This window comes from Euprymna scolopes, chromosome 14 (assembly GCF_053919585.1).
Source record: "Euprymna scolopes isolate OS-2025 chromosome 14, ASM5391958v1, whole genome shotgun sequence".
Lineage (NCBI taxonomy): Eukaryota > Metazoa > Mollusca > Cephalopoda > Sepiida > Sepiolidae > Euprymna > Euprymna scolopes.
This window is the reverse complement of record NC_136495.1, coordinates 81,909,711-81,932,317: the sequence shown is the minus strand read 5'-3', so window position 1 is coordinate 81,932,317 and position 22,607 is coordinate 81,909,711. Positions and strand designations below refer to the sequence as shown.

General features: G+C 31.4%; 1 protein-coding gene across 1 annotated transcript in view; it reads right to left on the bottom strand.

Annotated features, from left to right (window-relative positions):
* Positions 1-14,095: 14,095 nt before the first annotated feature.
* LOC145293131 (transmembrane protein 101-like) overlaps positions 14,096-22,607 on the bottom strand; it is a 28,331-nt gene continuing 19,819 nt past the window's right edge. Inside the window, exon 3 of the mRNA XM_080139538.1 lies at positions 14,096-22,295. Within this exon, the coding sequence (XP_079995664.1) occupies positions 21,819-22,295 (477 nt within the window). The 3' untranslated portion in view covers positions 14,096-21,818. The remainder of the gene's footprint in view (positions 22,296-22,607) is intronic.

Below are 22,607 nucleotides of genomic sequence, written 5' to 3'. Positions count from 1 at the left end.
CATAGAGAATTAGGCATATGAAGAAAGAAAAAATGGTTCATAGAGATTAGGCATATAAAGAAAGAAAAAATGGTTCATAGAGAATTAGGCATATGAAGAAAGAAAAAACGGTTCATAGAGAATTAGGCATATGAAGGAAGAAAAAACGGTTCATAGAGAATTAGGCATATGAAGGAAGAAAAAACGGTTCATGGAGAATTAACATATGAAGGAAGAAAAAACTGTTCATAGAGAATTAGGCATATGAAGGAAGAACAAACGGTTCATGGAGAATTAGGCATATGAAGAAAGAAAAAATCGTTCATAGAAAATTAGGCATATGAAGAAAGAAAAAACTGTTCATAGAGAATTAGGCATATGAAGGAAGAAAAACGGTTCATAGAGAATTAGGCATATGAAGGAAGAAAAAACGGTTCATAGAGAATTAGGCATATGAAGGAAGAAAAAACGGTTCATGGAGAATTAGGCATATGAAGAAAGAAAAAACTGTTCATAGAGAATTAGGTATATGAAGGAAGAAAAAACTGTTCATAGAGAATTAGGCATATGAAGGAAGAAAAAACGGTTCATAGAGAATTAGGCATATGAAGGAAGAAAAAACGGTTCATAGAGAATTAGGCATATGAAGGAAGAAAAAACGGTTAATGGAGAATTAGGCATATGAAGAAAGAAAAAACGGTTCATAGAGAATTAGGCATATGAAGAAAGAAAAAACGGTTCATAGAGAATTAGGCATATGAAGGAAGAAAAAACGGTTCATGGAGAATTAGGCATATGAAGGAAGAAAAAACTGTTCATAGAGAATTAGGCATATGAAGGAAGAAAAAACGGTTCATGGAGAATCAGGCATATGAAGAAAGAAAAAACGGTTCATAGAGAATTAGGCATATGAAGAAAGAAAAAACTGTTCATAGAGAATTAGGCATATGAAGGAAGAAAAAACGGTTCATGGAGAATTAGGCATATGAAGGAAGAAAAAACTGTTCATAGAGAATTAGGCATATGAAGGAAGAAAAAACTGTTCATAGAGAATTAGGCATATTAAGGAAGAAAAAACGGTTCATGGAGAATTAGGCATATGAAGGAAGAAAAAACGGTTCATAGAGAATTAGGCATATGAAGAAAGAAAAAACGGTTCATAGAGAATTAGGCATATGAAGGAAGAAAAAACGGTTCATAGAGAATTAGGCATATGAAGGAAGAAAAAACGGTTCATAGAGAATTAGGCATATGAAGGAAGAAAAAACTGTTCATAGAGAATTAGGCATATGAAGGAAGAAAAAACGGTTCATGGAGAATTAGGCATATGAAGAAAGAAAAAACGGTTCATAGAGAATTAGGCATATGAAGAAAGAAAAAACGGTTCATAGAGAATTAGGCATATGAAGGAAGAAAAAACGGTTCATGGAGAATTAGGCATATGAAGGAAGAAAAAACTGTTCATAGAGAATTAGGCATATGAAGAAAGAAAAAATTGTTCATAGAGATTAGGCATATGAAGGAAGAAAAAACCGTTCATAGAGAATTAGGCATATGAAGGAAGAAAAAACGGTTCATAGAGAATTAGGCATATGAAGGAAGAAAAAACGGTTCATAGAGAATTAGGCATATGAAGGAAGAAAAAACGGTTCATAGAGAATTAGGCATATGAAGGATGAAAAAACGGTTCATAGAGAATTAGGCATATGAAGGAAGAAAAAACGGTTCATAGAGATTAGGCATATGAACAAAGAAAAAACGGTTCATAGAGAATTAGGTATATGAAGAAAAAATGGTTCATAGAGATTAGGCATATGAAGAAAGAAAAAATGGTTCATAGAGAATTAGGCATATGAAGGAAGAAAAAATGGTTCATAGAGATTAGGCATATGAAGGAAGAAAAAACGGTTCATAGAGAATTAGGCATATAAAGAAAGAAAAAATGGTTCATAGAGAATTAGGCATATGAAGGAAGAAAAAACGGTTCATAGAGAATTAGGCATATGAAGGAAGAAAAAACGGTTCATGGAGAATTAGGCATATGAAGGAAGAAAAAACTGTTCATAGAGAATAAGGCATATGAAGAAAGAAAAAACTGTTCATAGAGAATTAGGCATATGAAGGAAGAAAAAACTGTTCATAGAGAATAAGGCATATGAAGAAAGAAAAAACGGTTCATAGAGAATTAGGCATATGAAGGAAGAAAAAACGGTTCATGGAGAATTAGGCATATGAAGGAAGAAAAAACGGTTCATAGAGAATTAGGCATATGAAGGAAGAAAAAACGGTTCATGGAGAATTAGGCATATGAAGAAAGAAAAAACGGTTCATAGAGAATTAGGCATATGAAGAAAGAAAAAACGGTTCATAGAGAATTAGGCATATGAAGGAAGAAAAAACGGTGCATGGAGAATTAGGCATATGAAGGAAGAAAAAACTGTTCATAGAAAATTAGGCATATGAAGAAAGAAAAAATTGTTCATAGAGATTAGGCATATGAAGGAAGAAAAAACGGTTCATAGAGAATTAGGCATATGAAGGAAGAAAAAACGGTTCATAGAGAATTAGGCATATGAAGGAAGAAAAAACGGTTCATAGAGAATTAGGCATATGAAGGAAGAAAAAACGGTTCATAGAGAATTAGGCATATGAAGGAAGAAAAAACGGTTCATAGAGATTAGGCATATGAACAAAGAAAAAACGGTTCATAGAGAATTAGGCATATGAAGAAAAAATGGTTCATAGAGATTAGGCATATGAAGAAAGAAAAAATGGTTCATAGAGAATTAGGCATATGAAGGAAGAAAAAATGGTTCATAGAGATTAGGCATATGAAGGAAGAAAAAACTGTTCATAGAGATTAGGCATATGAAGAAAGAAAAAACGGTTCATAGAGAATTAGGCATATGAAGAAAGAAAAAACGGTTCATAGAGAATTAGGCATATGAAGAAAGAAAAAACGGTTCATAGAGAATTAGGCATATGAAGGAAGAAAAAACGGTTCATAGAGAATTAGGCATATGAAGGAAGAAAAAACGGTTCATAGAGAATTAGGCATATGAAGGAAGAAAAAACGGTTCATAGAGAATTAGGCATATGAAGGAAGAAAAAACTGTTCATAGAGAATTAGGCATATGAAGGAAGAAAAAACGGTTCATGGAGAATTAGGCATATGAAGAAAGAAAAAACGGTTCATAGAGAATTAGGCATATGAAGAAAGAAAAAACGGTTCATAGAGAATTAGGCATATGAAGGAAGAAAAAACGGTTCATGGAGAATTAGGCATATGAAGGAAGAAAAAACTGTTCATAGAGAATTAGGCATATGAAGAAAGAAAAAATTGTTCATAGAGATTAGGCATATGAAGGAAGAAAAAACCGTTCATAGAGAATTAGGCATATGAAGGAAGAAAAAACGGTTCATAGAGAATTAGGCATATGAAGGAAGAAAAAACGGTTCATAGAGAATTAGGCATATGAAGGAAGAAAAAACGGTTCATAGAGAATTAGGCATATGAAGGAAGAAAAAACGGTTCATGGAGAATTAGGCATATGAAGAAAGAAAAAACGGTTCATAGAGAATTAGGCATATGAAGAAAGAAAAAACGGTTCATAGAGAATTAGGCATATGAAGGAAGAAAAAACGGTTCATGGAGAATTAGGCATATGAAGGAAGAAAAAACTGTTCATAGAGAATTAGGCATATGAAGAAAGAAAAAACGGTTCATGGAGAATTAGGCATATGAAGAAAGAAAAAACGGTTCATAGAGAATTAGGCATATGAAGAAAGAAAAAACTGTTCATAGAGAATTAGGCATATGAAGGAAGAAAAAACGGTTCATAGAGAATTAGGCATATGAAGGAAGAAAAAACGGTTCATAGAGAATTAGGCATATGAAGGAAGAAAAAACGGTTCATAGAGAATTAGGCATATGAAGGAAGAAAAAACTGTTCATAGAGAATTAGGCATATGAAGGAAGAAAAAACGGTTCATGGAGAATTAGGCATATGAAGAAAGAAAAAACGGTTCATAGAGAATTAGGCATATGAAGAAAGAAAAAACGGTTCATAGAGAATTAGGCATATGAAGGAAGAAAAAACGGTGCATGGAGAATTAGGCATATGAAGGAAGAAAAAACTGTTCATAGAAAATTAGGCATATGAAGAAAGAAAAAATTGTTCATAGAGATTAGGCATATGAAGGAAGAAAAAACCGTTCATAGAGAATTAGGCATATGAAGGAAGAAAAAACGGTTCATAGAGAATTAGGCATATGAAGGAAGAAAAAACGGTTCATAGAGAATTAGGCATATGAAGGAAGAAAAAACGGTTCATAGAGAATTAGGCATATGAAGGAAGAAAAAACGGTTCATAGAGATTAGGCATATGAACAAAGAAAAAACGGTTCATAGAGAATTAGGCATATGAAGAAAAAATGGTTCATAGAGATTAGGCATATGAAGAAAGAAAAAATGGTTCATAGAGAATTAGGCATATGAAGGAAGAAAAAATGGTTCATAGAGATTAGGCATATGAAGGAAGAAAAAACGGTTCATAGAGAATTAGGCATATAAAGAAAGAAAAATGGTTCATAGAGAATTAGGCATATGAAGGAAGAAAAAACGGTTCATAGAGGATTAGGCATATGAAGGAAGAAAAAACGGTTCATAGAGATTAGGCATATGAAGAAAGAAAAAACGGTTCATAGAGAATTAGGCATATGAAGACAGAAAAAATGGTTCATAGAGATTAGGCATATAAAGAAAGAAAAAATGGTTCATAGAGAATTAGGCATATGAAGAAAGAAAAAACGGTTCATAGAGAATTAGGCATATGAAGGAAGAAAAAACGGTTCATAGAGAATTAGGCATATGAAGGAAGAAAAAACGGTTCATGGAGAATTAACATATGAAGGAAGAAAAAACTGTTCATAGAGAATTAGGCATATGAAGGAAGAACAAACGGTTCATGAAGAATTAGGCATATGAAGAAAGAAAAAACGGTTCATAGAAAATTAGGCATATGAAGAAAGAAAAAACTGTTCATAGAGAATTAGGCATATGAAGGAAGAAAAACGGTTCATAGAGAATTAGGCATATGAAGGAAGAAAAAACGGTTCATAGAGAATTAGGCATATGAAGGAAGAAAAAACGGTTCATGGAGAATTAGGCATATGAAGAAAGAAAAAACTGTTCATAGAGAATTAGGCATATGAAGGAAGAAAAAACTGTTCATAGAGAATTAGGCATATGAAGGAAGAAAAAACGGTTCATAGAGAATTAGGCATATGAAGGAAGAAAAAACGGTTCATAGAGAATTAGGCATATGAAGGAAGAAAAAACGGTTAATGGAGAATTAGGCATATGAAGAAAGAAAAAACGGTTCATAGAGAATTAGGCATATGAAGAAAGAAAAAACGGTTCATAGAGAATTAGGCATATGAAGGAAGAAAAAACGGTTCATGGAGAATTAGGCATATGAAGGAAGAAAAAACTGTTCATAGAGAATTAGGCATATGAAGGAAGAAAAAACGGTTCATGGAGAATCAGGCATATGAAGAAAGAAAAAACGGTTCATAGAGAATTAGGCATATGAAGAAAGAAAAAACTGTTCATAGAGAATTAGGCATATGAAGGAAGAAAAAACGGTTCATGGAGAATTAGGCATATGAAGGAAGAAAAAACTGTTCATAGAGAATTAGGCATATGAAGGAAGAAAAAACTGTTCATAGAGAATTAGGCATATTAAGGAAGAAAAAACGGTTCATGGAGAATTAGGCATATGAAGAAAGAAAAAACGGTTCATAGAGAATTAGGCATATGAAGAAAGAAAAAACGGTTCATAGAGAATTAGGCATATGAAGGAAGAAAAAACGGTTCATAGAGAATTAGGCATATGAAGGAAGAAAAAACGGTTCATAGAGAATTAGGCATATGAAGGATGAAAAAACGGTTCATAGAGAATTAGGCATATGAAGGAAGAAAAAACGGTTCATAGAGATTAGGCATATGAACAAAGAAAAAACGGTTCATAGAGAATTAGGCATATGAAGAAAAAATGGTTCATAGAGATTAGGCATATGAAGAAAGAAAAAATGGTTCATAGAGAATTAGGCATATGAAGGAAGAAAAAATGGTTCATAGAGATTAGGCATATGAAGGAAGAAAAAACGGTTCATAGAGAATTAGGCATATAAAGAAAGAAAAAATGGTTCATAGAGAATTAGGCATATGAAGGAAGAAAAAACGGTTCATAGAGAATTAGGCATATGAAGGAAGAAAAAACGGTTCATAGAGATTAGGCATATGAAGAAAGAAAAAACGGTTCATAGAGAATTAGGCATATGAAGAAAAAATGGTTCATAGAGATTAGGCATATAAGAAAGAAAAAATGGTTCATAGAGAATTAGGCATATGAAGAAAGAAAAAACGGTTCATAGAGAATTAGGCATATGAAGGAAGAAAAAACTGTTCATAGAGAATTAGGCATATGAAGGAAGAAACAACGGTTCATGGAGAATTAGGCATATGAAGGAAGAAAAAACGGTTCATGGAGAATTAACATATGAAGGAAGAAAAAACTGTTCATAGAGAATTAGGCATATGAAGGAAGAACAAACGGTTCATGGAGAATTAGGCATATGAAGAAAGAAAAAACGGTTCATAGAGAATTAGGCATATGAAGAAAGAAAAAACTGTTCATAGAGAATTAGGCATATGAAGGAAGAAAAACGGTTCATAGAGAATTAGGCATATGAAGGAAGAAAAAACGGTTCATAGAGAATTAGGCATATGAAGGAAGAAAAAACGGTTCATGGAGAATTAGGCATATGAAGAAAGAAAAAACTGTTCATAGAGAATTAGGCATATGAAGGAAGAAAAAACTGTTCATAGAGAATTAGGCATATGAAGGAAGAAAAAACGGTTCATAGAGAATTAGGCATATGAAGGAAGAAAAAACGGTTCATAGAGAATTAGGCATATGAAGGAAGAAAAAACGGTTTATGGAGAATTAGGCATATGAAGAAAGAAAAAACGGTTCATAGAGAATTAGGCATATGAAGAAAGAAAAAACGGTTCATAGAGAATTAGGCATATGAAGGAAGAAAAAACGGTTCATGGAGAATTAGGCATATGAAGGAAGAAAAAACTGTTCATAGAGAATTAGGCATATGAAGGAAGAAAAAACGGTTCATGGAGAATTAGGCATATGAAGAAAGAAAAAACGGTTCATAGAGAATTAGGCATATAAAGAAAGAAAAAACTGTTCATAGAGAATTAGGCATATGAAGGAAGAAAAAACGGTTCATGGAGAATTAGGCATATGAAGGAAGAAAAAACTGTTCATAGAGAATTAGGCATATGAAGGAAGAAAAAACGGTTCATAGAGAATTAGGCATATGAAGGAAGAAAAAACGGTTCATGGAGAATTAGGCATATGAAGAAAGAAAAAACGGTTCATAGAGAATTAGGCATATGAAGAAAGAAAAAACGGTTCATAGAGAATTAGGCATATGAAGGAAGAAAAAACGGTTCATAGAGAATTAGGCATATGAAGGAAGAAAAAACGGTTCATGGAGAATTAGGCATATGAAGAAAGAAAAAACGGTTCATAGAGAATTAGGCATATGAAGAAAGAAAAAACGGTTCATAGAGAATTAGGCATATGAAGGAAGAAAAAACGGTTCATGGAGAATTAGGCATATGAAGGAAGAAAAAACTGTTCAGAGAGAATTAGGCATATGAAGAAAGAAAAAACGGTTCATGGAGAATTAGGCATATGAAGAAAGAAAAAACGGTTCATAGAGAATTAGGCATATGAAGAAAGAAAAAACTGTTCATAGAGAATTAGGCATATGAAGGAAGAAAAAACGGTTCATAGAGAATTAGGCATATGAAGGAAGAAAAAACGGTTCATAGAGAATTAGGCATATGAAGGAAGAAAAAACTGTTCATAGAGAATTAGGCATATGAAGGAAGAAAAAACGGTTCATAGAGAATTAGGCATATGAAGGAAGAAAAAACGGTTCATGGAGAATTAGGCATATGAAGAAAGAAAAAACGGTTCATAGAGAATTAGGCATATGAAGAAAGAAAAAACGGTTCATAGAGAATTAGGCATATGAAGGAAGAAAAAACGGTTCATAGAGAATTAGGCATATGAAGGAAGAAAAAACTGTTCATAGAGAATTAGGCATATGAAGAAAGAAAAAATTGTTCATAGAGAATTAGGCATATGAAGGAAGAAAAAACCGTTCATAGAGAATTAGGCATATGAAGGAAGAAAAAACGGTTCATAGAGAATTAGGCATATGAAGGAAGAAAAAACGGTTCATAGAGAATTAGGCATATGAAGGAAGAAAAAACAGTTCATAGAGAATTAGGCATATGAAGGAAGAAAAAACGGTTCATAGAGATTAGGCATATGAACAAAGAAAAAACGGTTCATAGAGAATTAGGCATATGAAGAAAAAATGGTTCATAGAGATTAGGCATATGAAGAAAGAAAAAATGGTTCATAGAGAATTAGGCATATGAAGGAAGAAAAAATGGTTCATAGAGATTAGGCATATGAAGGAAGAAAAAACGGTTCATAGAGAATTAGGCATATAAAGAAAGAAAAAATGGTTCATAGAGAATTAGGCATATGAAGGAAGAAAAAACGGTTCATAGAGAATTAGGCATATGAAGGAAGAAAAAACGGTTCATAGAGATTAGGCATATGAAGAAAGAAAAAACGGTTCATAGAGAATTAGGCATATGAAGAAAAAATGGTTCATAGAGATTAGGCATATAAAGAAAGAAAAAATGGTTCATAGAGAATTAGGCATATGAAGGAAGAAAAAATGGTTCATAGAGATTAGGCATATGAAGGAAGAAAAAACGGTTCATAGAGAATTAGGCATATGAAAGAAGAAAAAACGGTTCATAGAGAATTAGGCATATGAAGGAAGAAAAAACGGTTCATGGAGAATTAGGCATATGAAGAAAGAAAAAATGGTTCATAGAGAATTAGGCATATGAAGGAAGAAAAAATGGTTCATAGAGATTAGGCATATGAAGGAAGAAAAAACGGTTCATAGAGAATTAGGCATATAAAGAAAGAAAAAATGGTTCATAGAGAATTAGGCATATAAAGAAAGAAAAAATGGTTCATAGAGAATTAGGCATATGAAGGAAGAAAAAATGGTTCATAGAGATTAGGCATATGAAGGAAGAAAAGACGGTTCATAGAGAATTAGGCATATAAAGGAAGAAAAAATTGTTCATAGAGAATTAGGCATATGAAGGAAGAAAAAACGGTTCATAGAGAATTAGGCATATGAAGAAAAAATGGTTCATAGAGATTAGGCATATGAAGAAAGAAAAAATGGTTCATAGAGATTAGGCATATGAAGGAAGAAAAAACGGTTCATAGTGAATTAGGCATATGAAGGAAGAAAAAATTGTTCATAGAGAATTAGGCATATGAAGGAAGAAAAAACGGTTCATAGAGAATTAGGCATATGAAGGAAGAAAAAACGGTTCATAGAGAATTAGGCATATGAAGGAAGAAAAAATGGTTCATAGAGATTAGACATATGAAGGAAGAAAAAATTGTTCATAGAGAATTAGGCATATGAAGGAAGAAAAAACGGTTCATAGAGATTAGGCATATGAAGGAAGAAAAAACGGTTCATAGAGAATTAGGCATATGAAGGAAGAAAAAACGGTTCATAGAGATTAGGCATATGAAGGAAGAAAAAACGGTTCATAGAGAATTAGGCATATGAAGGAAGAAAAAATGGAATTTGCCAATAAGATGAGTTCTTGTTATAAATGTCTTAGGAGGAACCTTAAACTAGTGTCACTTAAACACCTTCAAGTGAAATGTGGCAGAATGGAGAAAGACTATCAATGTCTGTGAGAAAGGAGACGTAAATTTTGAAATGGACTTGTCAAAGTAAAGTGCTTTTGTCAGGATTTCATCTTTAGACATATCCGATTCTTAAATTGGCAGACGATTGTAGATTGCTCAAACATTTTCCTAGCATCTTTAGCAACAGATTGAATCGATGTCTTTCATTTGAGATTTGGTGTGAAAGTCAATTCTAGCAACATGTAAACAAGGGGAACGAGGGACATTCATTTCAACTGGAACAAAAAGGATCCGAGTGTTTGTGGTGAAAGAAAAGGAGCTTCAGATAGAATGACAAACCTTTTTTCCAATTGTATTACATGCTCCATGTCAGAAGAGCAAGACCTTGACCATTAATGCTCTTCAAAGTGCAGCCATAAACAAATGTCTGCTGTATAGATGTCAACAAATCAGCTCAAATATAATTTGAAATATCAGGAAGCTGAACTGTCATTACTAGATAATCTCTTCTGTTAAGCTATCTAATCCCCTTCATACCTTAAACAACCTATCACATGACTTTGGGCCATTGACATCACTTTAGAATGTTTCAGATTACTGATGGCAGATGATGTGGCTGTATCAGATGAGATGCTGTTTTGTGACATACTTTCTCATGAAGGCCTTTAGAGTTAGACCATTGTAACCAAGATCAGTAACTGACCTCGAAGTGGGTGTTTAATACTCGTTAAATTTTTATAGTAAAATGATCCCCAACCTCAAAATAAAAATATTCAAATCGCTTAGTTATTTCCTTTTTTTTCTGGTTATTTACATGTAATTGAAGAAAAATTCTTTTACAGAAACTGCATGTCTACTTTTGATGAGCCCATCATGATTCATAGATTATGACTTTGAAAATGGTGTAACGCAACTAGGGCATTAATCAATCTCAAGAAATCATAGAAGAGATGAGAGAGGAATGTAATGTTTTAAAAGAAACATGAGATTTTCACTTACGACAAAGGAATAATCTATATATCTATAAAAGTGAAAGTGTCTGTGTGTCTGTCTGTGTACATTTTCCTTCGCAATAACTCTTAATTTTCAGTCTACAGACTCGAAATTTGATATACAGGGTACTGAGATTTGAGAAAATCTATGTGATCGGTTTTCGGCTAGAAATTTGCTTGTTAAGGGGTCAAAGTTCAACGACTTGACCTTTGAGAACTCTACCAAAATCCTCCGACAATTGTGGGTCTAAACACTTGAAATTTTAGATATAGGTTCCTTGGACATGGATCTAACTTAATAACTCGATTTGAGCCCAAAACAATGAATTTTAAGGGGTCATAATAGGGGTCAAAGTTAAAATAATTGACCGTTTTTGTTTATTTTTGTTTTTTGGGTTTTTTTTCTCAGCATACACCTCCAAACACCCGGGCAATGCCGAGCACTCATGCTAGTTAATAAATATAATGAAAGTAAGTATTAAAAGAAATGTAAGCACAACAGTTAAAAAAGAAATTTCAGTTTAATTATCAGTTTGAAGAAATTACTTATGAAAATATCTTATCATCAGTTCTATTATTAAATTAAAGTCTTAAGATACTGAATTTTAAATAAATGTTTTTGCATTAATTATCGAAGAAGTGAGTAGTAAAAAAAACTGGCTATGAATATGCAGAATTGCATGGATGAAAATAATTGCAAGAATGTTTCTTTTTATTACTTTTAACTTTAACAGAATTGTTTTGTAATAGTTTATAGAAATTGAAAATTATTATAAATCTGTCTATTGTAGTATTGTTATATTGAGAAATGATTTTTTCTAGTTGCATTGATTTTATTAATATGGATTTTAGGGTCTTTTTTTGTATGAGAAATATTTTGAAAAACAATGTATTTATTTTCATGAAGATATTACAGAAAAAATTCATGTGTTTCAGTGCAAGATGCTATGTTGAATTAGACCAAAAGTATTTTGTAATTTCTTCACATATTCTAAAGAATGATTAGAAAACCATTTACTGGACAAAGCGGGAGAGGACAGAGCGGTAGCTCTAGATATATCTAAGGCTTTTGACAGGGTATGGCATGAGGGTCTCCTCTGGAAGATTAGATCATATGGTATCAGTGGTAGAATACTTAACATAATCGCCAAACTTTCACAAGAAACACTAGACTAGCTGAAAACATTATCAATAATTTTCCCCACTCTTTATCTGTGCCTAAACCTAAACATAGATTCCATGATCAAAGCTTCTTTCTTAGAACTGCACGCCTGTGGAATTGTCTTCCGTTTTCCTGCTTTCCAGCTGTTTATAATATGGTTGTCTTCAAGTCCAACGTGAACAAGTTTCTGATGAGCCGTTCCACTTAAGTTAACAAATTTACCAAACTTCCATTACTATTGATTACTATATTGTCCTTTTGACTACTCTACACTCTTTAACCCTTATCCTTGAGTGGCAGATCGGCCTTGATAAGTGGTGACGCCTATGTAAAAAAAAAAAAAAAAAATTAAATCCTTCTTAGATAAGAGAAAAATCCAGGTTGTCCTCGACCTCCCCGACAAAATTGCCTCTGAGATGGGTATATATGCTGATGACACCACACTCTATAACAGGCATGACAGGAAAACAAATGAATACATATCTAAAGAAATGGCAGAAACACTAGAGGATGACCTCCAATCAGTAGTGGAATGGGGACAAAAATGGATGGTCACGTTCAATGCCGCCAAGACTAAACTAGTTTCATTCAATAATTACAAAAAACCTTCTCTACCACCTATAGCAATGGCCAATGACTCTTTATCTGAGAGTATGTCTTTCAAGCTCCTTGGCCTAACGTTCACAGGAAACATGAGTTGGAACAATTACATTGAGGGCATTGCCAGGGCCGCTGCAAGGAAGGTGGGCTCTCTCTACCGCGCTAGAAAACTACTAACACCCAAAAGTATCCTGTACCTCTATAAGACAACCATTCGCCCATGTATGGAGTATTGCTGTCATATTTGGGCTGGTGCATCGGCTACTAGTCTCTCGCTCCTTGATAAGGTTCAAAAGAGAGTTGCAAATCTGATAGGCCCTAAACTGGCATCTAAGCTTCAGCCTCTGTCCCATCGACGAAACGTTGCATCCCTCTGCCTGTTCTACAAGTATTTTAATGATGAATGCTCTAACAAACTGCAAGCACTTGTGTCCCCACGACGTGAACACCCTCGACAGACCCGACAAGCTGCAAAATCCCACCCCCACACTGTAGAGATCCCTAGTTGTAAAAGATCTTTCTACTCCAGTAGTTTCTTCCCCAGAACTGCTGGACTTTGGAATTCCATTCCAGGTCACTGCTTCCCCAACTGTACTGACATGCAGAAGTTCAAGTGCAATGTGAACCAACATCTTGCTGCCCAAATCCCTACATAGTACCCAAGTAGTTGTTTCCCCTGATAGTAGCCCCCTACACCAAAGTGGCAATGTGCCTTGTTTGGGGTGAAAATGTAATAAAAAAAAAAAAAGAAAAAAAAGAAAAGTAATAGTAATAGCTAGACTTCAGTCCTAAAAATCAAGCATTCTGGTATTCCTTATTCTTCTAATACAATCAGGATGCAAGGTAGAATTTAATTGAATTTGAGGGAGTAATTACTATTTATTTTCAAAATCTGGTGTAGTATGTTAAAATTAGTATGAGGCATAATATGCAGTCGTGTAAAAATAATTCACCCAGTTAAGTAACATGGTAATGTGAGAGAAGTGAGAGGACGATAGATAAGGAGTGAAAATGTAGGAATACATATTTGAGTGGCAGTTCGTTCAGAATAAATGTAATAAGTTTTAAACAGGAATGAAATGTATCCATAGTTTCACAGAACACATTTTAGAAAATGTAGCAAGTGGTGAGTATGAAAGATTTGTTTAGGGAGTATTCAATCATTTTCCTATTAAAACTGTAGATGCAGGGGGGGGGTATTTTATTAATATAAATAATAAGTAAATAAGCAAAATTCCATATAAGTTCCCTGAGTTAAAAAAATTTTCCATTGAAGAAGGTCAGAGAATATATCGGCTAAAACATTGGGAGAATAACATTCAAGATTAGAACAATAGTCTGAACAAGACAAATACAAATTATCAAGCATCATCATAACAATTCTGAATCCAGGAATATTTTCAATTAAAATTCTGTTTTTTTAATTTTTTTTAAAAAGTAGAATTTAGATTTTTAAAAAATTACTATCAAAAAACAAATAATTAAAAGAAAAAATACTTAAAAGAAACGTTTTTACATTTTTATTAAAAAAAAAAAAGAGAGAAATAATCAATTTTGCAATTTAAAAATGAAAAAGAAAGAAAATGGGAAAAATAAATTAAAAAACAAAAGTAAAAAATAAAATTTTGTAACAAAAATTATTTTGGATTCTTGCATTAAAACATTGGAAGGAAAGGCAAGAAACAAAAACGACTCAAAAAATGAACAGAAAAAAGGTGATATTTTCATCCCTTGATATCGGAAAATTAGTTGAAGATTTATTATATGTGTATGGTAGAAAGTGGGAGTGGGGTGTAATGGTCACTTAATATTAGGAAAAATTGGGGAGGGAAGTAAAGAGAAGCAAGTTATTTTTGTGTATCTTGCAGGAAGGAATAAAAATTTTATTGAATATGCTTCTGATGATCAAATCTACTATGAAACTGCATTAAAGTGTTAAGATAAACCTCTTAATTACTTACTAATATATATATATATATGTATATGTATGTATGTATGTATTCACAGCTTTTTGTGAAAAAATATTCTTTAGGAAATGATTTTATTTTAAAAAGTAATTATAATCAGTTATTTACATCATGAAATAAATGTGACAATAGTCACACTTTTTTGAGAGGAAGTTTGGTGATTATTATTAGGATTCTTACATATAAAAAAAGTTATATAAACATATCCACATGAGGCGTCTATGCGGATTGACCAATGTTTCTACATTCTTAATGTATCACTGAGGTCCTGATAATACATAAAGAATATAGAAACATTGGTCGATCCACGTAGACTCCTCACAATGAAATGCTCTACATATGTATGGAGTACTTTTGAAGAAATACCGGATTTTAGTTCATATTAGTAATATACGTGAACTTAATCAAATAATGGTTAATAGTAGCCGAATTGATACGGTCTACGCTAATCGAGCCAGAGATGTCTCGTGTTGCAGGGTTCGAATCGAAGATTCCCGAAAGGATGAAACACTAGTGTCTGTAGGTATTTAATTATTATAGTAAAAAAATAATTATGACAGCCTCTTTAAGAAATTTGTTTCTTATCGTTGAGCACTTTCAGTTGAATTAAAGTCGATCAATTTAGCTCTTATGTATAGATCATCGTATAACGATTAGATCACTGTCTGACTGAACATTTAAAATTAAAATGTTTAAATTCAACGTTATTTCATGCAGTTAATGGTAGTTGAATTGATATGGTCTACGCTAATCGAGCCAGAGATGTCTTGTGTTGCGGGGTTAGAATCGTTTGACTGGTGTTAATCGTGATACCCTGCACTGAAGATTCCTGAAAGGATGAAACACTAGTGTCTGTAGGTATTTAATTATTATAGTAAAAAAATAATAAATATATATATATATATATAATAAAATCTTGAAGTGGAAAAAAAAAATTTTTTCAAATTTTCAAAAAACCTTTTAAACCTGTAAGGAAAGTATACAAAATTTTAATTATTTGACAAGGAGTACAAATAAAACAAGAAAAACCTTATTCCAGTTTCATAGAATGCACTTTTTCTCATCAGAGGGAAGAGGTTCACAAAATATACAATAAATTTTGCATTAGAAGAAACAAATAATGCTTCATAACTTATTTGATACCATCTGTATGTACTCGACATTTTTACTTTTTTTTTGTTATAATGTTGCAGTTTTTTTTTAATAAATTATTTTTTATTAGAATTTACAAATCTAATTTAATTATTATAGTACAATTTAGTCATTAAATAATTGAACCAAATTATGCAACAATTACTTAAGCTTAATTTTTGTTTTAAAAAGTTTGAAAAATGTTTATTAGTTTCAAAAATAGTTTATCAATATTTATTTTTACAGATGAATTGTACAATTAAACCAAATAATTTTCTATTTCTGGATATTTTAACTATAAAAGGAGCTTTTTTTTAGGCATCAAACTTGAAAATAAAACACAAAAAAATATATCTGTGCTTTTTTCCAAAGATCAATTTTTGGTATTTATGATTTAAATACAATTTCAGGCATCTAGAGGTTCCATTTTAACAAACTTTACACAATAAATTAGACTGTATTTCAGCAATAACATGTGGAACGTTGTCTTCCACATGGTCTATTGTGTTTGGTTTACCAGCATAGACATGAGATTATATATCCCCCAAAGAAAATAATCTAATGGGGTTAAATTGCAGGAACAAGGTCGCCAGGTCCATTTTGTGAAATTATTCGTACATAAAATGTTTCTCTCAGTGAATTGATCATATCATTTGCAATTTACAAATGCTTCATGAAGAATTGCCAAACCAAGCTGAACTCAAAATAATGAATACCTGCCAAATTTGCAATTAAAGAGAATAGTATTGTCAATTTAAAGTTCGTCACCTCTAAAAAAAGAAAAAAAAACTATATTTTTGTTACTTTTTTATGCCACTATTTTAAAGATATTTTCATAGGAAATTTTTGATTTTATTGTAAATGTCTATTTATTGGTTAATTTGTTATAAAATTATAAACACTACTTAGATATAAAAGCAATTGCAAACACTTTTAGCCTGATCATTTTGTACAAAAATGAAACAAACGCCTGTGTATCGTACTTGCCATAGATATATTTTCGGTACTCCTGCAGTATTTTACCCACCGATTTCACGATCTTAGCCGAGCGTTGATCGACATCCGTCGGAAAACGCCGGAACATGGCAAGCGGTACGATACTCTATCAGCCAATCAGGGCGCTTCAAACGAACGCGCAGCAGACGAATAATTTTCATTGGAATTACACACATAGCGTTTCATTTCAGTTATTTTATTGTTCAAAGTAAAAATACACAGCCTTTCATTTCAGCTATTTAATTTAGCGATAAAAAAAAAAAAAAAACGGGAGCTGTTGGAAACATATTTATGCGAATTTATGTGGAGACAAAAATTTGGACACAACCCTTTTTTCTCCATAATAAATCAAATCGCGGAAGGCTACCCGGTTTGGGAAGGAGCTTCTTTCCACATCCTCTGAAAACCCTTTATTTAATTTATTTTACTTTAAAAAAACTTACGGTAAGTGTTTGTGATTTATTTTATCCAAATTTTTTGTATTAATGTTATCCATTTTGTTGTGTGTGTGTGTAATATCTTTTCCTTGTAATGTTGTTGCTATTCACATACTTTTAGCGTTCTTGCACCGTAGCTCCGAATTCTCGGCTTTCGTCGGCGTCAACGCTCAGCTAAGATCGTGAAATCGGTGGGTAAAATACTGCAGGAGTACCATATTTTCATACTAACACTAAGCTCTAATCATGTATTGAGCACTGTAAATACTGAAAATACATGTACATAAAATATTATTTCACCATACAATATTATATGTGTATACATGAAATAATAATATTTTGTAAATATATTGATATTATTTCATACTTAAAAATGGATTCAATAGTTAACATCATCTCAATAATTAATAGGTTATATCAATTTGAGCTTTAACTTGGTTTGGAAAATGTTGTGAATCACCAAAGTCTATATAGAGGCAGAGAAGGCATACAAAAAAAGTGACAAAAGAAATAAAAGATCCTAATTATAAAACTAGGGTAAAATTCTTAGGTTCAACTACTTTACTAGAGCGAAGAACAAGTGGTAACTTAATTGAAACATATATGAAAATTTTGAAAATATGAACATTTTTTTTTATATCTCTTTATTGGTAAGAAATATTTCACAAACTAAATCTATCAAAGAACTGTTTTTTCTTCCTAGTCTAGTCATTTTTTTTAAACAAACAACTTAAAAATGCATGAATACTGAATATAATATAATAAATGCCATGAATTCAAAAATAATTTAAGTGAAATAATGAATTTACAAGGATATTTTGGAGGTCTATCTGGTGACATATTTTACAGAATTTGATGTGTGTGTATTCTACTATAAATACTGTGAGATGATATTCAGATCTTTATTCAGATTTTGTTTTATTTTTATTAAAAGTTGTGAAGGGAAAATTGATTAACATAATACATTCCCTTAATAGAAATAAGTGAATAAATAGGTAAATTAATTAATAAGTGAATAAATATGAACTCTTTGTGCAATTATTAAAATAATTAATTCTATAAAAGTATAGATTTTATTACGATGGCAACAATTTGATGAAGCAAGATTCAGTTTTTGTCATTTTAATTTGATCTTTTTAAATGTTCAGATCAGTTTTTACATGAGTGACAAAATGTCAGCTCATATTTTATTGGGTAAATACAAGAGGCACAAGAAATGGTTAATAATTATATGTTAATAGTATGGCATCACAGTCATCCAAAACTAAGACGATACGCGATCAGATGAATGCCCAAAAAAAGTCATAATTCATTGTTTGGGTTAAAAATAATAAAAACTAATTAGAATAATTTTTTTTATAATTTCTTTGTAAATTTCTTTTTAAATTATTTAAAAACATTTTTAATAAAATAAAAAATTAACTTAAAATTAGTGAAAAAAAATTTCAAAGTTTGAGAAATTAAAATTTAGATTATTTGGACTACTATTCTCATCTTGGTCATTGTTGTTTTCACGTTTCAGCTGATGTAACCTCTAGCCATCTTTAGGTGCATCTTTTTCGGCTTATGGACGCATGGTGTAATGGCTGAAGACATTGAAAAATCAGTACAGGTTCCAGAGTTCGGCATAAAAATTCCCAAGTTTGAAAAGATGCAACTGGAGATTGTCATAGGTTACACCAGCTGAAACGTTATAAAAACAATAAGATGAGAATAGTAGTTCGAAAAATTCAAGCAATCAAAATTATCATTCCTCATCTCAAAAGTTTTTTAAAAAATTATTAAAAAAAAATGCTCAACCACAACTCATTAGATGAAATCACAAATTAATAGTACGGCAATTATAATTGTCCAGTGTTGAGAGCTAAGATAATATGTGATCAGATCAAATACAAATCGTCAGTCATCAGTTGTTTCGGTTAAAAATAAGAAAAACTACTTTGATTTTTTTTTTTAACTAAAAATGAATTTTAAAACTTCAGAAAATTTTAATTTGTATTGTTTTGTATTCTTTGGACTACTGTTCTCATCTTAAATATTATTTGCACAACATTTCAGTTGATGTAACCTCCGACCTTCTTCAGGTGTATCTTGTCAAAGTTGCAAACACATGGCATGGTGGATAGAGCATTTGGTGAAATTTAGTTGTAAAAGTAACATTCCTAGAGATTAGTGGTTCAATCTATAGTGTGAGAGACCCAAAATTACAAGTGTAAATTACTTACGATTTCTACCCAGTCATGGTCGACAGAACGAGAGCATGCTACTCCTGATTACTGTTCAAAATTTTGTGCAGATTCTCTGAATTCGACATAAAGATTCTCCAAGTTCAACAAAATACACCTGAAGAAGGTCAGAGGTTACATCGACTAAAACGTTGTACAAATGACACTCAAGATGAAAACAGTAGTCCGAAGAATCCAAATAATACGAATAATCAATCCTCATCTCAAAAGTTCAGAAATGTAGCATAATATGGATTACTATTCTCATCTTGGGTGTTATTTTCATGTTTCAATCAATGTAACCTGTGCATCTTTTAAAACTTGTGATGTAATAGATAAAGTCGTTGATTAACTATCAGTTCTAAGTAATAGTCTTCTGTGAAAATCGAAGGTTCTATCTTTACTGCAAGCAATTGTCATATAATATATAATGAAAATATTTATTAATATAATTAAATATTATAATAAAATAATAATACTTGAAATATTATATAATAAAATGAAATATAAAATATAATACAAAAATATTAATAATATATAAATTAAAATAATATATAAGATAACATAAATAATATTACTTTAATATTAGAAAGTGAAAATATCATTTTAAGCGTTTCTAGAGACTTTTAAAATATAACTGAAAAAAGTATTCTTTTTTCATTTGTTCCAGAAGGTTCCAAAAAAGCTAAGTATTATTGATTCTGGAACATTCTCCAGCGATTACTATAAATAGAAGACTATGAATTTATAAAAACCAGTTACTGATTCGTAAAGCAAATTAAAGGAACGCAAACTTGGGGGCGACCTTGCTAAAATTATTTAACTCCGGCCACTAACGAGAATTGAAAGAAACCTTAGTTGTAAATAAGCACATTGAATGTCAAGCCTAATAAACCATTTTTCAAACAAACCAAAATGAACAACATATTGATAAATATAGATTTTTCTGAATTTTGATATTGACCAAAGTAAATATATCTGTGAATTTTTCACTTATGGTAATTGCTAGAATAAAAACCTTTATTATCTCCCTTAGATCATCTTGTTTACTGTAAAATAGTTTTCATTACTTTTATTCTTATTTGCAATAAATTTATTTTCTTTTTAACTCCAGTCTCTTTTTTTTTCTCTCTTTTTGTTTTTATTAATAATACCTATGTTGCAGTGAATACCTCTAGACACACAAAAACGTAACAGCGATAATAATGCAAAATAATTTAATAATAATTTTAACGGTACTTATGCAAAGAATGAGGCCTTTTTCTGTAAATATTGCCTCCGCATATTCTAGCAGCTTATGTAAACCACCGGACACTCAGCAATGCAGCAGATGAGAGTTAATAAATTGGAAGAAAATATTAGTCTTAATCAAGCAAAAATTTAAATCATTAATAAAAGAAAATAATTTTAGTCATCACAATGAATTTTGCAGATTATGCATTTTAAAAAAAAAAGTATCATGAGTGATGGATTCGCTTGGAGATGCATGAATGGCCATTTCGGCAGTGGACCACCTTGGATTATGGGATATCTTTTTTCCAAGTCTCATCTTGTAACTGGAAAAATGAAGGTTATAAACATGTGGTCGCACAATATTGCAACTGTTCGAAATTCACAGTAAGAGTCTATCATCAGTTTGGAACACACTGAAAAAAATTTCAACAAGACATTTGCAAAGAATACTTCCTTAGGAATCTCCAGCAGATAACAGAAAATCTTTTAAATAAATAAATAAAAAATAGCTTACCCTCTAAACTTAATAGGAAAAAAACGAAGTAGATAAAATAACTTTTGTAACCGCCCCTCCTCTCAAAAAAAAAAAAAAAAAAAACTTAAAACAGTAAAAAAAATAAATAAATATTTATTCATGAAACTTATCATAGGCTGATTTTTTAAATTATTTTTGTATTTTCATTTTTCTTCATTGAAATAGCTATCCGATAATGTTATAGATAACATTATCGTAATATTTCTGTTTGAAATTATGTAACGGTTCCGGAGTTTGAAAAGATTTTTAAGTGTGAAAAAGTTTTCAAGTTTTAAAATATTTTTAAGTTTGAAAAGATGCAACTGAAGAAGGTTAGAGGCTAAATTAGCCAAAATGATATGAAAATAATAAACCAGATGAGAATAGTAATCAGAATAAAAATAAAGCAAGTCATCAATCCTTATCTAAAATTTAAATTAGTTTATAAAAACTCTTAAATTACAATTTATTAAAATTGTCAAAAAGTTGTGTCACAAGAGAAAAAGCTTAACGTAAATGTTAAGGAAAAAAAGTGGAAAAAGAAAAAAATGATAAAAAATAGAAAAAAAGAGAAAAGGGGAAAAAAGAAAGAAAACAAAGGAAAAATAAAACAGAAAAGGAAAAAAAATTGTCTTGTGTGAAATTGAATTGCAGGAAAAAGAAACTGATTTATCAGCAGAATCGGTTTGTGTTTGCTTTTTTCTTTTTCAAAATTTGTCGATATTTTATGACTTTATTTTTGTAGTGCCACCTGGATAATGGTGAAAACCAAACAAAACTAATCCAAGAACAATACATATTTGATCAGCAATAAGACGTATAACATTCCAATAATGGACTTTTTTCCAGTTAGTCCAGTACGAAAGTCTGCAATCGATGAAAAATGACATAAGGGTCAGAAGTAAAGATAGCACGAAAAATGCCCGGCAGAGAAAACGGGTTGGACCAGAAAAGAGAGCGACAGCACAAACCCCAAGAATAACCATCATGAGAAAATAAGTGACATCCGCAAGGGGAAAGTGTCGCGTGAATGCCAAGTATGCCTCTTGGTTGTCATTCAAAGTCATAATGATGCTTAAGCTGTAAGCACCAAGAACAGCATAAGAAATATGGCGTAGTTGTTTGCCTGAAGCCTGGTCAGTTAAATAAGCAATTCCGAGGTAAACACCAGCACAAGCAAAATGACGACTTGCAATCAAAACCTGCAAAAAAAATGTAATTTAATATCAAGAATTTTGAAAGATAAAATTTTAACATATTTTCAAATTAGACTTAAATGAATCCAGGGCTTAATTTTATTAAACTAGCAAATATATTTCTGCTAGGCTGGGAGGATTATATAACTGTGAAATAACTATATATAATCAGTAGTTAAAGTAAAATAAATTATTATGAACTATTAAAATAATTTCTAACACTATTCATCAAGTTTACTAAGTTTATTATCACTTATATTAGAACTCAGGTTTTGAAATATGATCCTCAATCTATGATGTCAAACCAAAGCTATAATT